Source organism: Magallana gigas, chromosome 2, assembly GCF_963853765.1.
Source record: "Magallana gigas chromosome 2, xbMagGiga1.1, whole genome shotgun sequence".
In the NCBI taxonomy this organism is placed as follows: Eukaryota; Metazoa; Mollusca; class Bivalvia; order Ostreida; family Ostreidae; genus Magallana; species Magallana gigas.
In genome coordinates this window covers 20,581,642-20,598,499 of record NC_088854.1, presented here as the reverse complement: position 1 = coordinate 20,598,499, position 16,858 = coordinate 20,581,642, and the positions used below count along the sequence as shown (strand labels likewise).

General features: G+C 31.7%; 1 protein-coding gene across 2 annotated transcripts in view; it reads left to right on the top strand.

Moving 5' to 3' along the window:
* Positions 1-15,958, top strand: part of LOC105332469 (uncharacterized) — a 34,989-nt gene extending 19,031 nt beyond the window's left edge. For both annotated transcript variants that reach the window (XM_066075516.1, XM_066075515.1), the window contains exons 7-21: positions 1,625-1,699; positions 1,898-2,049; positions 2,531-2,674; positions 3,434-3,589; positions 3,720-3,861; positions 4,223-4,342; positions 4,519-4,570; positions 9,536-9,694; positions 10,179-10,654; positions 10,808-10,869; positions 12,854-13,026; positions 13,427-13,529; positions 13,709-13,737; positions 14,995-15,143; positions 15,355-15,958. In XM_066075516.1, coding sequence (XP_065931588.1) covers positions 1,625-1,699; positions 1,898-2,049; positions 2,531-2,674; positions 3,434-3,589; positions 3,720-3,861; positions 4,223-4,342; positions 4,519-4,570; positions 9,536-9,694; positions 10,179-10,654; positions 10,808-10,869; positions 12,854-13,026; positions 13,427-13,529; positions 13,709-13,737; positions 14,995-15,143; positions 15,355-15,399 — 2,037 coding nt within the window. In that variant the 3' untranslated portion in view covers positions 15,400-15,958. The remainder of the gene's footprint in view (positions 1-1,624; positions 1,700-1,897; positions 2,050-2,530; positions 2,675-3,433; positions 3,590-3,719; positions 3,862-4,222; positions 4,343-4,518; positions 4,571-9,535; positions 9,695-10,178; positions 10,655-10,807; positions 10,870-12,853; positions 13,027-13,426; positions 13,530-13,708; positions 13,738-14,994; positions 15,144-15,354) is intronic.
* The last annotated feature ends 900 nt before the right edge of the window (positions 15,959-16,858 follow it).

Sequence of the window (16,858 nt, the reverse complement as noted above, 5' to 3'; positions counted from 1 at the left end):
ATTAAATAGGTGTTTCATGGGCTTCCAGTCTACTTGCGGTATGACTGCTGTTCGTCTCGAAAGGAATTTTGTACAAAGAAAATAAAAACAAGTCTGAATTTGCCTTCTCGTTCGTTGGCTCTTGAGTTGATTAAACTGAACTTGAATTTTAAACAATGAATTGTAAGCAAATTCTATAATAGGTTATACATTTTGGAAGACTTTTACATCATATAATATATACAATCTTATCAATTGAAGGACCAAGTTAAATGTTAATGTTCATGTTTTCCGGCTTAGTTGGAATCATGCTTGGGGTGAATTACATTGTAAAATAATGCATTACATTACAATTACTTCATGAATTAGGACATTAAATAACCATCACCATTACTTAATATTCTTGAAGTAATGCATTACATTACCATTACATGAGCAAAGAAATGCATTACCATTACTTTGTGAAAAGTCATTCAGTTTTAAAAAAGTATTTTAAAAACTAAATAAAGAGGTTTTGTAAATATTTCTTAAATAAAACATGCTTAAAATATTAACAGGTTCATGTTCACTATCGGTTCAAATTTAATAACTTATACAAGATTGCTGTTGCATTTGTAGTTCTCAAAGTAAGGTTGGTCCCGTAACACTTACACGCTAATGGCGGAGTTGACAATCTCTGTTATTTATGTCTCTGATTTTCTGAGTATGATTTTTAATGAAAGGAACGGTTGTATCGTAATTCGTGTAGGTGATGCACGAGTTTACACAAAGAAGTAGTAAGTGGCGAACGGATTTATTTTTACCTATTAATTTTTCATGAATCGCAAATGAAGAAAATCGTGTCAGAACAGTCAGTCTTAAAAATCAAAATGGTGACCGTGATAAATCTTTTTATTGTCAAAGTTCTTAGAATCTTATTGTAAAAAAAAATATTTCTAACGTCAGGTGCCTGTGTTTGTTATTGGTATACAAATGTTCACTTCGTTTGTTAATTCAGCAGTTTTAGAGTTTTCGGGGTTTTTCATAAAACTTTTATTACGGATACCGTCCGACTTGTGGATTTTCCCTTGGATCACAAAATTGATTAAATTTAATGATTAAAATTATCTACTTTGATATAGTTGTTTGATTTTCCCGGTTAGTAGTAATTTTTAGAATTTTTCCTTGGGGTTGATTTTCCCGGTTAGTAGTAATTTTTAGAATTTTTCCTTGGGGTCTTATTTTACATAATATACCGTTGTGTCAATTTTCTACAATTATGAAGGCCGGGATTGAGTAAAATTTAGGCCAAGTACAAAGTATCAGACAATTGCAAAAAAGCCGAATTAACGTAGATTGTAACAACTAATTCAAACTCATAAATTTTGAAAGCATATTCGAGGAAATCCAGGACAATCACAAATTCAAACTTTGAAGACCCTATCTTTCAGTACTCTCATTACTTTGATTTTTTTTGTAGCAAGAACTACTGTACTTATTTGTCATGATATTTTGATTTTGATACTGTAATGCTAATTTGATCAGAAATAAGGCAATTGTTGCGCAGATGAGCTAATTGGCCCCTGGGCCTCTTGTTATTTTTTCTGTAACCTTTCGTAAATTGAAATTTTTTAAATGTAGTTTTTATTTTAATACTCTTTTTTAGATGGATGTTCGTTATAGGACTATTCAATCCTCATACACTATTTCCATTTTGTATTCTGGAATATACATCGCAGATGTAAGCAAAACAAATCATATCATTTATATAAATATTCTGCATTTAATCTTTTTTTGCTTAACTAATACCTTATTCTCCTGTTTAAAACATTTCATATCAAGATAAACGAGACATGCAATCGAATATATTTATACAATACCATAGTATTCATGATTATTCAATGTAAAGAATAATCTGTGTTTATCGCTTTTACTTTAGACACAATCTAAAGCACAGTTTGTAGAAAACAATAAATTGGTGTCCTCTTCCGGAACTCAAGTTAACTCTTCCGTCGCTCTTAATGCAGTCACTGCTTGGATAAAAAATTCTAAGGGGATTCCCGAACACGACCACGCCATGCTGTTTACGAGGTGCGGAAAACACTGATAAATGTGCATCTATTATAACTTTGTGACGAAAACACTGATAAATGTGCATTTATTATAACTTTGTGACTAAAACAATGGTTAATATGCATTTATTATAACTTTGTTACGAAAACACTTATAAATGTTCATTTAGGATAACTTTGTGAAGAAATGAAATATTGTTAGTGAAAAAAATATATTTTGATGTGTATTGCCTTAAAATAATAGATGCAGTGATATCAAAGCATAAATTTCCGTTGAAAATGAAAATGTTATTATTTTAATGTGTGTTTTTAAAGTTGAAAAACAATTTAAACGAATAATTCAATTTAGCATTTGTAGCTCACATTACATTAATAACCAACAATTTCAAAACGGCTTAGGTTGTAGAATGAAACGAATTATCAGTCCTACAGATAAACGTGAACTCTTTTATTAAAAAATCATAATAAGACATTTTAGTAAAAATCTCATTAATTCACAGGTATGACTTGACAAGTGATGGATCATCTAGCAATGCTGGACTCGCATACCTATCAGGCATGTGTTCGGACAAGTCAGTGTCGGTGGCGGAAGACCATTTTGATTTTACAGTGCTCACTACAGCTGCGCACGAATTGGGACACGGGTAATCTTTTATCAAATGAAAGAAATATATTCTTTTGTAATAGATACGGGCATTATATAATATTTTATGTTTATTCTAATTAATTGATTCAAAATATACATAAAGTTTCAACTGTTTTATGAGAAACATGTAAGTGTGTCCTTTCCTTACGCTATAGAAATAACATTTTCTTTGCGTAAAATTTCAAAGGTTCATTTAACTTATCCTGGTGCAACGTGGTATTACCCTCAAAATAACAATACATGTAAATACACAAGCGTTTAATTATATAATCATATCAAGATCGGTTGGATTTGAAATAGTATAATAATATTTGAGTGAGAAAGCTGATATCAAATACACGTTGGCTGAATTACGTTAAAATGGTTATTATCGTGTTTTTGTTTTAATTTTTATTCATTGGTGAAAAATATTTATCTTGTCTAAAATATTTAAATAAAAATTCTGAGTACACACACTCTCTAAAAATTAAATGCATTTTAAATTTGTACACCCTAAAGAAATAAATTCGAAATGTAGTTTTTAAACCTGTTCATTCTTTATATAGAAGATCATCGTCAAACCTAATGTATTTTAGTTCGATATTTTTACTTTACACGCACTTTTATCACTAATATACATGTAATAATTCTTTTGTTCATGATTGATTTTGGAATACCTGAATAGCAGTGACTTTTACACGATGGTCTCATATAGTGCACCAGTATCATTCTGTTTTTTTAATAAAAACATAATTTTAAGTACTATGGTTTGGAACAGGCTAAGTGCTGAACATGATGGGACTGGCAATTTCTGCAATAGCGCTGATTACTACATAATGGCCGCAGTCGGTGGACCTGTCGAAAATCAAAATCCATGGAAATTTTCCACGTGCTCTGTCAACTATTTTACAACTTTTATCAACAAACTTAATCAGTAATTTTTTCCCACATTTCATTCATGTATTCTGTGTGATTCTTTCGGTTTATTTTATTTTTTCACAACTAAACCTACAAACAAGTGAGGTATAAATTAATGCATAAAATGTTTGTTTTATGCAAATTAGGAATAACAACAATTGTTTGACTGTGCTGAGTCCAAGTTATAACCCTGATGCACTAAAACAGTATACTTCACTTCCGGGAGAAATATATGATGCTGATTCTCATTGCAGACACATTTTTGGAGCAGGTTATTCGTTTTGTAAGGTATCATTCGCACACACGTACATACATGTAGCTGCAGAACTGTAGCTTCACGGGAAATTCGGGTTAGCAAACCATGAGCTAAAGTTTCATCTATACTATATATTGAATATTTTTGGGGGGACAAACAATTGCACACGGTTTTGGACTTATCAACCAATTTAATGTTTTATTCACGTCGAGATCGAGAGTTGCAATTTTTACTTGTAAACAAACTAATATCATATTACTTTACGGGTTGGTTAGGGTGTTTAAATGACATCTCAAGTAAAATGTGTCCGGAATTTTTTGGCTTTAACCTTTTGGGTGTGGACCACTCCATAATAAAGAACATAATAAAAATAATTGGCATTTTGTATTGTAGAACCTATATAATAAAAACTTTTCGACTATCTGCACTAAACTGTGGTGTGTTAAACCAGATGTAAGTGGTTTATGTAGCAGTGCTGTCCCCGGTGATGGCCTTCATTGTGGAAATAAAAAGGTACTCTTTGTGTAACTCGTCTTAATAACGTTACGTTAACAATATGCAACGTACAAATACTATTATAGTGTAGTGTTTGATTTAACAATGCCTTTTTTACAATAAGCAAACAAAATTAGTTTCAATGTATAAAATATACACTTTCCTTATATGCAGTTTAACACTTTCCATTTTAGTGGTGCATTTCCGGCGAATGCAAATTCGATGAGTGTGCCCCTCCTGGGGATGGTAAGTAGTCTCCATAAATTAAAAAAAAATGAAAAAAATAAATATGAAAAGGCAAATTAAAAAAGCAAAAATATTGGTTTATGATTTACCTCTTTATCAGTATCTTTATTTCACCCCTGCGAATGTTATTATCATTCAAATTTTATATATCCCTTTCAGTTTCGCAGTTAAAATCTTGCCTCGTCTATATCCCAAAATCTAGGTACTTGTAGTCAAATATAAAATCTAGACGTTTATTGATTTTAAACTTTACCTCCATTAATTGGTCGATAAAATGACTTCTAGATATAAATGAGACAATAGAAAATATAGGTTTTTTTCTGCTCTTGCAACAAATAACATGCTTAGTAGCGACCCCCCCTAAGGTTTAATTTTCGATCCGGGCCTGACCTAGTAATTGCATCAATAGTGAAACAGACTATACTATTTTATGCTGAATGTTCCTTGACATTGGCTCGATACGCTAAGTTTTAATTCAAAACAGACACTCATTTATTTCTTTAAAAAAGCATGGTAATGCACGCCAAAAGCATCAATCATGGCAATGTTTTTATTAAACAACTCGTGTTTAAATTTTCAACCACGTGTAGAGTGGTTGAATACGAACGATAACTCTGTTCTGAATATCATCGTTTAGTTCAAATAACCGCTAGATGATGCAATAAGACACATTTCCTAATATATTCTCATGTTTTAATATAAATCAAATTAGGATATGATATAAAAAACAACCAGAACCTACGTATTTTGAGAATATTATCCGAACAACTAATATTTCCACTCGAAATTTCACAAGAACTGAACGAATCTCGGTGAAGTCTCGTGAACTTTCATTCGAGCACCTCTGGATTTATTACATACTAAGCAACGATAAAGAAAATCCGAACACATTCGCAGGGATGTATTTAATATGCAATGATGAGAGACAGAAATCAGCTTATAGGTAATATTTAAGAGACCTTGCGTTTTGTTTATTATTCATCACAATTTCTTTATGAAATAATGTATTCCAACCAAAATAATGTTTAAACAATGTGTTTTCTATGATCAAATTTTGTAAGAAAATTATTATAAGCTAAAGGTATCCCGGTAGAATTACATTATGATATGGCGTAGAAATATGAAGTATTGCAATAACAAAAAAATATCAAGAGGCCTATGGGTCACATCACTTTATGGATTCATACACAAAATATCTGGAAAATGTAGTAGAATAGATCCCGAATAACAAAAATTTCAACCGTTTCTCCAGATACTCATATATTTAACATTCAGCCCCTTTTGGTAAAAGGAAAACTTCATATCAAAGTCATCACAAATTGAGCATTTTTTTTTACATATTTCTATGTAAACATTTAACCCCCCAAGGTGCTCCATCATTACCCCTGTGGATCATAGTTTTGACAATCTTAAAATATCACATACTGGGGATGCTTACACACATCTTACAGCTTTTCTAGCCAATTTGTTTTGAAAAGAGGACTTTCAACAATTTTTTTCTATATACATGTGTACCTATGTAGAAAAAAAATTGATCCCCAGTTGTGGCTCAACGCTGCCCACGGTGAGTATGATTTGAACAAACTTGAATCTATATTGTTTAAACGTTGAATCTACTCTAGCTAATAATGCTTGCACACACGTTTCAGCTTTTTAGGCTTTTTTTTAGCTCACCTGAGCTGAAAGCGCAAGTGAGCTATTCGGATCGCATTTTGTCCGTCGTCCGTCTGTCTGTCCGTCTGTAAACTTTTTTACATTTTGAACTTCTTCTCTAAAACCGCTTATCCAATTTCAACCAAATTTGGCACAAAGTATTCTTATGGTAAGGCAAATATAAATTGCAGAAACGGAATACCTACCTTTATTCAAAGCTGAGAAAACCTCGAAACTGTAGAAAAAGAGGGGTGCATTTTTAAAAATCTTCTTCTCAAGAACCAAAAGAGTCAAATTCAACGTAGTTTAGCATAAACTATCCTTATGGGAAGGTAAATATAAAGTGAAAAAATTAACCCTCTTTGAAACAAAGAAGCGGCCCTTTTGAACGTATAAGAAATGGATCAATCTGACAAAGATGAATTTGGTTGTTGTGGAACAGTTTGCGTGCGAAAGGAATATTTGAAACGTGCAAGATACATTAATGCCGATTTTGTGAAGTAAATTGAGATTAAATATTCCAATGCGTTGACATTTTCATCTTTGACGGTGGTTTTAGCTTGTTTTGATTTTCGTTTCGTTTTCATGAATTACGGTTTAAATCTTAGGGGAACTATCGCCTGTATTTTGTAATTTTTACGTATAAATCAAATATAGACATTGGAAAGTAAGACAGCTGACTCTCACTCGCGGAAAATAAGATACATTAACAGGCACGGTACTTTAACAACTAAAATACAAATTCTAATGGTAATACGGTATGGTCTTTGCGTAATAGTTGATTACTGCAATGTGTTTTAGGCTAGTTGTAAGTATTTTCTCGTCTATTCAGTCTAAACGGAGATTAATATTGCTGATGGAAATACTAAGTGTGTGTACATGTAGCAGAAACATAAATAATTGTTAGCTCACCTGAGGTGAAATATACAGAGAAACATCTTTAAAAATTCTTCTCAAAAATCAATCGGCCAGAAAAGCTGTAACTTGTGTGGAAGCATCTGAAAGTAGTGTAGATTCAAGCTTGTCCAAACCATGATCCCCGGGGGTACTGTGGGGCTCCAATGGGGGATCAATTTTTTAGATGCAAATGTATAGAGAAAAATCGTTAAGGTCTTCTTTGCAAAAACCAGTTAGCCAGAAAAGCTGGAACTGTGGAAGCATCTTCAGGTAGTGTGGATTCATTTTTTTTCAAATCACGATCCCCGCAGGTAAGTTGGGGCCACAATGGGGGGTCGAATTTTTTACATAGGAATACATAGAAAAAATCTTCTCAACAAAAACCCGGTAGGCCAGAAAAGCTGTAAGTTGTTTGGAAGCATCCTCAGGTAGTGTAGATTCAAATTTGTTCAAACCATGATCCCCGGGGTAGGGTGCGGCCACAGTGGGTGGGTCGAATTTCACATAGAAATACATAGCGAAAAATCTTCAAAAAAATTTCTTCTAAAAAACCTATTGGCCAGAAAAGTTGTAACTTGTGTGGAAGCATCCTCAGATAGTGTTGATTCTTTCTAGTTTTTTCAAATCATGATTTCAGGTGATAGGGTGGGGCCACCATGGGGGGTCAAATTATGGTGGTGCGTGTAATTCGGTATTGTCTCTACGTAATAGTTGATTAATGCAACATGTTCTATTAAGATGTTCTGCAATTTTAATCTAAACGGAGATTATTATCGCTGCTAGAAATATATAACTAAAGTATATATATATGATGAAAAATAAATTGAGTTTTCTCCTTGTTTTAGTGCAGTTTTCTCTTGTTTTAATTGTTTACAAATTCCTATAATTTTACTAACCTGAGAGTCAAGCTTCGAGTTATAAGCAAGATACAGAGCTTTGCGCACAATGCTACTATATTTTTGTACACAAAGCTGAGGTCATGCTTTAGTTTGTTTATATTTTAAATGCATCTATGCTGAATAGGAAATGCCAAGTTTAAAATTCTTAAGTTGAATGTAATAAACTCATGTGAACAAAAACATGACTCAAACCAGATATGAATCTTGCTTATGATTCTACGATTGTCACTGAAATTTTGGTTGATCAATAGAAATGTCTTGCTAAAAGTATGATATGCTGTAATTACTTTCTGTTGCCCCTTCTTAAACGATGAAATGCATAAAATCTACACAAATTTTTGATAGTTTTTCGAACACAAGTAAATGAAAACAATGCCTTTTAAACAGTTTCCACAGGCCTGACACATTATTATTATGATGATAAAAGCATTATCGGTGTTCTTAAAAAAATTTTGCAATGGAAAATCATCTTTGTTTGTACACATTTGTTGTTTTTTAATAAAGATGAAAATAATGGAAGGGCCTTGGTACAAGGGAGCAACATGCCTGCCAATACATTAATTTGAATTATAGCTCTTTAACATATGTGACAACATTTTCAGTTAAGTTTATTTTCTTCAATCCAGTGAGTAAGGATATGAAAGGTCATACGAAATGAATTCATGCCTGGTAAATGACAATCGTCTATAATGGAGAAGGCCAATTAAATTTTTCAATGTTTTTAATTTGAGGAATTGAGCGCATTCATTCTGGTGCATTGAGGTACACTTTTCTTCTTTCACATATTGAATTTTTTAAAATACAATAACTAGCAAGTAATGGAGAAAATGTACCTTTATGCTCTCATGTATTTTAATCGTTTTATAGAGTGATTGGGGGGAAGGGGGGGGGCTAAAATAAAGGGAACTGGAAGTTAACCGTGAGCAACAACTGAAAATTTAGTTGTTTATATTGCATATGATCTTATTTTCGGTAAAAATGTTATTCATGGTAAATTTGTCAAAGATTAAGTATATGCAAAAATAAGTGAAAATTCGGATATTCATTTTTGGTTAATCTACCGAGGGGCCACATGGCACAATATCCTTTGAACGCCCTTTTAAAGCCAGTGTTGCTCAGATGAGCGATGTGGCCCATTGGGCCTCTTGTTATTTTTGAGAAGAAGATTTTGAAAAATACCAAGACATTTTTAATATTTCTGAATTATTTCTTTTGAAAGAACTGGTTTCATTTTAATAGCTTGCAATACCTTCACCAAAAGATGATTTGTGCCAAGTTTGGTTGAAATCGGTCCAGATGTTCTGGAGAAAAAGTCAAAAATGTAAAAGGTTTACAGAAAGACGGACACATAAATAAAAGTTTTAAAAATAGCTCACTTAATCTTTCAAATCAGAAGGAAATATCAAACTAGTACGCTCTTTTAAGATTTCCTGCGAGGTAAATATAACAGCCCCTGAAAAAAATATGTACTTTTTTAAATTATGTAATATTTTGAGTTTATGATATATATTTGAAGAGACGTGTTTATATGGGGATGCTCAAGGCGTAGTCATTACATATAACAGCAAAGAAATCACCTGTTCTTTTGAGGACATCAAAAATGATCCATTTGTTTGTTATTTCGTGAAAGATAAATGTTGCCAGCAATGCAGACATTTCTACACTGGAATAGTAGGTATGGACCAAACTAATAATTTTTTAACAATTTATTAAATCAAACAACTTAAACCCGAACGCGATGATTTTTAAAATCGAAATTTCATATATTTAAGAAAATTAATTGACAAGTATATATAAAACTGTTTTATATCAAAATCAGAAAATATTATTTAATCGAAATCTTATCAAATATCAGGCCTGTACATATCTTTAAAAGGGTTTTTTCCCATAATTATTTGTCAGTTAGACAATGATATTACATGTATTATTTAAAAAATAAACATACCAAACCACTCATAAATTAATCCGATTACATAGTGTTTATGGAACTTTATATTCTGTAAAAATAGCAATAGTTATCACAAATTAGAAAAAATCAGTGAAGTATAACCAATAAAACAAATATGTAATTAAGATAACGATTTTTCTCATGACTTCACATATATTTTATAAGTAAGTTATTTGCTCGATAAATGTCAGTTTTAAACAATATTTCCCAGGATGCGAATATGGAGATAAAGAAGCAGGTTGCTCAAATAACTTTTGTTGGTCGTATCCTCCTTCTCAGTGCTGTGGCACATGCTATACTGGCCCTGCACTTACTACGCCTTCACAGGAACCAACAACAACCAAAAATAAGAATCCTTGTAAATCATCATTAACAACAGCAACACCAACGCCCTCGGTGTCTACTACTTCAACACCAACGCCCTCGGTGTCTACTACTTCAACACCAACGCCCTCGGTGTCTACTACTTCAACACCAACGCCCTCGGTGTCTACTACTTCAACACCAACGCCCTCGGTGTCTACTACTTCAACAATAACGTCCTCGCCCTCTTCTACCTTTACAACAACTACACCAAAATCACCTTCTTATGTGTTCAGATTGACTGTCACCTTCATGATTGATATAACAGATGATTTGTCAAATAATGCTGTGAAAGAAAGTGTAATTTCCAAAGTGCAGACAGCGGTACGTTTCTTTTTCTTCTTTCATAAATTGTATGTATTTTCTTTTCTTTTTGATTTTCTTACCTGATATATATAAAGTAGATATTTCAAAATGCATCAAATGCGTTGTCATACTCTGCGATTTTTACATAGTAAGTCGATCAATTTTTTCCAGCTTATCTCCTTTTATCAAAATTCAGGACTGACGTTTGTAAGCTGCATAGTAAGAAACATAAGGTAGATATATTTTTTAATTAATATTTTACAGAAAAATATAGTTTGTTAAAATCTCCTAAATTTAAAGTTGACATGAAATTATAAAAGTATTTGGTTCCATTATAATTGATGGATTGACCACTTACTACTTGGTTCATAGACTGGTCGAAAACATTTCGGTAGGTTGCTTTTTGATTCATACTCCATGGCTTTTTTTTTAAGTACATGCCCACTTACTCTTTAAGTAATGAAATTGAAAAAGAATATGAGAGTTGTTCGGAAAGTTTTGAAAAAAAACACGAATATTTCCCTTTTTAATTGACGAGTAAGGTTGAAAATTTCATTGATTATTTAACTAGAATTAAGACAATGGAATTCAATATCAGGTACGTTTTACACTAACTAATGTCAACAGTTCTAAAATATGTACACAGAATAACTATAGAAGACATTTCACAGTACATTAACTTTCGTTAGAAATGCGTGTAACTTGGGGTTTTTTATCACAAAAATAGAGAATGAAGAGATTATGCAAATGTTGACATCTTGAAATGAAAGCAAATGATGAGAAATAAAGAATTTCTATTTTCCGTTTGTTTGTAAAGTGTTTAAAACGTAGAAGCAATGAAAAGCTTTAAAATGACGTTGCAATGAGTTTGCAGTAGGTCCGGGTCACTGGGCGAAGGCAAGTAAGTAAGCTTAGTAGGAATGATATAAGGATGCCATGGACAAGAAACTTTTCGCATTGGTGAACTAAATCCCAGTGTATGTTTTGGTGGAATTTCAAAGGTTGATCTTCTCTCCAATGAAAATAAGCAAATTTTCGAACAACCCTCGTACAATTGATATAAAAGAAGAGAAAAACTTTTTTTAAAGAGCTGCAAAAACATCCAGAATCTCATATAGGGTTGTCTTACTTCTTCTAGACATCTAACACTTGTATGTTCCCTATCGTATACAGATAAATTTATGGCATATGTAAGTAAGATCAACAAATCAACAAAACAAGCAAAAGCATTTACAAAACAAAATACAGCCATTTTATACAAAATAAACCAACAAAAACTGAACAAAAAGGATCGATGATAAGAAATTAGCTGTTATTAGTAAGCGATAGCCGATTTCTTTTTTAAAACATACAAGGATTACGTGTTTCTTTTGATGGCATTATTTCATCCATATTATAATTTTTATTCTAAAAATCTGAAAAGTGAGGTTAGAACATAGATCCCCAACCTAAAATCTTACAAGGCATAAACCAAGTAAGTGTGAAGTTTTTTGATGAACAAAGATGTGAAAATTTTAGTTTGCATAGAAATCAAAGGGGCAAAGTCACGATTTTGGTCAAATTTTATTTTTCTGATTTTATTATTTACAATGCTTTAGGAATGCATTTCTAATGATCAAATGAATTTTGAGTGTCAATCGTAGAGTTATAAGCAAGATTCAGGACTCACAAGTTTATGTCATGTAAACAAGGCTCGTGCCCTGTTTTTGTTTACTTATGTTAAATATACCAGTAAAAATCTTTTTCAAACTGATTTGTATATCCCTTATTCATTACAAGCAAAAAAAAAACCAGTTTCTAACGTTTAATACATTATTTTTGGTCTAAAACTGTAATTTTCACTTCAACATTCAAAATGTAAACAAAGGCTTTGTTTACATAGCAAAGAATTGTAAGCTGTGTTACTCGCTAATAACTCAACAAATGGCACTCAAATTTTGGTTGCATATTTAAAATGCCTTATGAAGCATTGTAAACATTTAAATCGGAGAAATAGTATTTGACCCAAATCGTGATCATGTCCCTTTAAGTAATTTTATAAGGTTACTCAGTAGTTTTTACCGCCTTTCTTTCTTTCTTTCAAGTAAGGCATGTGCAGTATAATAATGTATAGTGATTTAGCAACCAGGTATACCAATAACAACTCTTCAAATGTGTCAGATGTTCAACACTAATGTGTATCAATCTGTTCTTTATAGATTTTTTAATAATTTGTAGAAAAGGCAGTTTGAACGTTGATTATGAAGTTTACACAGCAATGAATTCCCAAGTGGTAGCCGACATGACATTTCTTTCCAAAGATATGGTTTTAGGGAAATCTAAAGTGACTTATGAAGGACACGAAGTGACTGTTTCTTCCGTAACTCTTGTAGACACATCCGGAAATTCTCGTAAGATGACTTTTAATATACTTGATATCAATTTTCAAGAAAAGCAAAACCACAAAAATTGTCATGTAAATCTGTTTGTGGTTACTGATGACAAAAAGATTGTGCTGTTTACTTTTGGTAATGCAATTTATATATTTTGATTACAGAAAGGTTTATTATCTAAAGCAAGGTTTTGTACTTTAGATATGAAATGAAGGTTTAATCTTATTTTAACTAAATTAAAATTCACTGAGGTCAAGCAAGATTAGATTTTACCATAAATTCAAAACAAATTTTGTGTCCTCATCAACATTTTAAAAATAGCTGATCATCGATTCATTATTTCGAAAATATGCTGCATGAAAGTTGATAAATATTTTATCACGTCTCCGTCACTGAATAAGTGTGTCTCTAAATTTAGTGACTGTTGGAAACAGTACATCAGCATGTGATTTTTTAAAACAATTGAGTGAATGTCCATCCGGTCACGTGTGTGAGGAATCTAACAATGAACCGATCTGTAGGTGAGCAAAATTATTCACTTGTCTATGTATTTCACCTCAATAAACTTAAATCTACCATTTATTTTAGCAATGTTTACATATTAATGATTCATATTTTGTTCTTTTATATGTGAATAATTCTTATTTATATTCCCAAAATGTATTTATATTGGTTAATGAATGTTAAAATTGTTTTTAAGGAAAATATCGGAGGAAAGTTTTCTCGACAGTAAGTAGATAAAATAGGATAGAATTACATGGTGTACGTTCGACGCTTCCTACATAATTAGGGCCCCGCAAGGATTTGCGGGTGCCCTATAGTAATCACTCTGTCCGTCCGTCCTTCTGTCCGTCCGTCCGTCTGTCACTCTTCCGTCCACAAATTTCCTGTTTTTTTCTAATAACATTTTTTATGGTTGCCCAATCAAGTTCAAATTTGGTATGGTAGTTCAGTAGGCAGAAATACATATTTTGATGCTAAGTTTGGTTCTCTATGTCTTCTGGTTTGGAGCTGGGGTGGTGGGGTAGATTCCTAACTATGCATAAGAAGAATGGGCAAAGAGAGATAACTGCTGAGAATGAATGGGCAAAGAGAGATAACTGCTGAGAATGTTACCATTGTATACATGGAAGGCTGTGCAATATTTGTCCTTTGGGATTAATTAACCTTCCACAGGAAGAAAATCCTAAGCTTTATCTTTATCTGTCACATTGAGATTAATAACTGCACTGCCTGTGTCTGCAAATGAACTTTGTTTTGAAGTTAAGGTCAATTTTGAATGATGTGTAGTATTGTGTACATTCTTTGAAATATGGATTTGAAATATAATATTCATATTTTTTTTGGTTAAAATACCGTACACAATGATTTATGATAGTTTTATTGAATAGAGGCAAAGCCTAGGTATCATTGCATTGGTATCAATTCTTTGTTTTTTTAACAAATTTTATTTCATCCCATGTTAACCCACTTTATCCCGTGGATATGACTCATTGGATATTTTTTTGATATTCCACAGTTGTGACTTTCCAATGGGATTTGCCTAGGCATAATGAAGTAAAAATAATGTAGAGTTTTATAAACAGTGTAAACATTGATTGCGGTGTATAAAATATGGGATAAATAGAATCTCATGATTTGTAGTATAATATGATTTTTATCCAACTTGTGTGTTTTATCCCCTCACTAAGGCTCAAGAAAAAAACACTTTAATTGTTGGATGAAAATCATATCCAACTACAAATCACGAGATCCTATATATTCCAGTTCTTTACATCTTCTGCCGGGCATTTATTTTTCATCATTGTTAATATAAAGAGGATGGAATTCAAAGTTTTTTTCACTTCTCTATATTAATTGTCATAGCGGGGCCCTTCCTGACTGGTCAGTTTTCTAGTTGTAATTATATTTATAAAAACGAATTTTTGTTTCAAAATAATTGTTGTGTTGTAAAATTAAAATTGGTTATTTTTATTTTTTTTTAAGAATACCAGTATTTCATCTACGCTGGGGTATGTGCTGTCCTACTTGCTCTGTTATTTATTGTTTGTGTTTGCTGTTGTCGTAAAAAGAGGAGATCAACACCAAAATCAAGAAATAAAAACCCTTTGCATGGAATTACTAACTATGCTATGGTAAACCATTTCTATACTCGTATTTCAAATATTGGAGTTCAATCATTTATCATTCTAAAAAAGTGGTCAAGTCGATTAAATATATCCATCATTTGCATTTGTATAATTATTTCGTCACCATCAAAACATAACAGTTTTCCTTATTGTATTTAAGCATTGAGATATAAAATATGAGTTTTAGTGATTTGACATCAAATGTAATTATTTTCAGGATGACCATAACAACCAAAGAAGAAACAACTATGCTAGATATTAAAATACTGTTAGCAACCCACGTTAAATATCAATGATGATTGATTTTGCCAAATTCAGTATATGTGTTCAATTATTTCATTATAGCTATATGGTTTAACAGTTATATATCGTTATAACTTCACCTAACTCACAGAGAGTAGACATTGTTATGAGTGTATATCCGAAGGCCATATTTGTTTCTTACACACAAAACATTTAACTTATCTGTTGGCAAAATATTTATGTATCACTTGCATGTGGATTCATAATTTTCTACTGACTGGGTCTAATCTGTTGTTCCGTGATTACGATATGAATCTTATTTTAGTTTCTTCCTTTTAATAATCGTATATTTTTTATGAATCAATATCTTGGATGGTTGTATAAGGTGAAAGTGAATGCAAATGCAAAATTATTTTCATAGCAATGTTAGAAAAATTCACATATAGTTATAGAACTGTGGCATAGAATTCATTGATGTTTACTCCAATTGATGTTTACTATTAAAAATATAATTTTTGGCATTTAACGTTTCATTTATTTCTTGCTAAGATTATACATGGAATTTGTACTATAAGTTATGAGTATAGTATAGTTGGAGCCAGATCATTGCTTACGCAATGAGCCCGACTATGCGGAAAAACGTATTACTGAAATCAATGAAATAGTGTTTCTCTGTATTTTAATAATTTTTCAAATGAAAAAAAAATCCACTAAAAAGGAAAATCATTTTTGCGTTACATTTGAGTATATCATCATGTAGTATTTGGAATCATCTAATGGAAAACAAAGTTGTGTTTTGATATTCAATTCCTTCTAATTTTCAATAGGTTTTTTTCTCTTTTTCCTAAAATTTTTTTCATTAGTTTTACCAAATATAGCATATAAAATAAACATGCCGTCGTTCTTTTGACGCCTTTTATTGTTTACTACTTAAACGACAGTTGGAATGACTGTAAATACGTTAACACCATAACAATATCCAAACCACTATTCAATCATAACAATAACTGCTGATATTGAATAAATGTATAAAACACCGGATTTTGATAGATACGTGCATAAGCAATATTACAATATTTTATCGCACTTTTAAACAGAGCGTCACCCTTATGTACGGATTCATAAGGCTATATACCTTGCTATTCCAAACCAATATATGTAATTGCTAGAATTATGGTTTTAGCATTCCAAAATAGTAAAATTTCAAGGAAAGATTGCTAATTTAGATGGTCGAAAATGCATATCCATGCGTAAAAAATTCACGAAAATATTTTGAGTTAATTAATATTTTATCGGTCGTTTTAGAAGTGATAATAATAGTCGCTTTATTGTAACTGTGTACGAACTGTCACATTCCCATCTACAGTGTTATGATATAAAAATAACGATATCTGGAATCAGTTGTAATATTGGTGTGAATCAATAAATATCCGTGAGTCACAATCCGGGAATCAATCATATATTCATATTGACTGCTC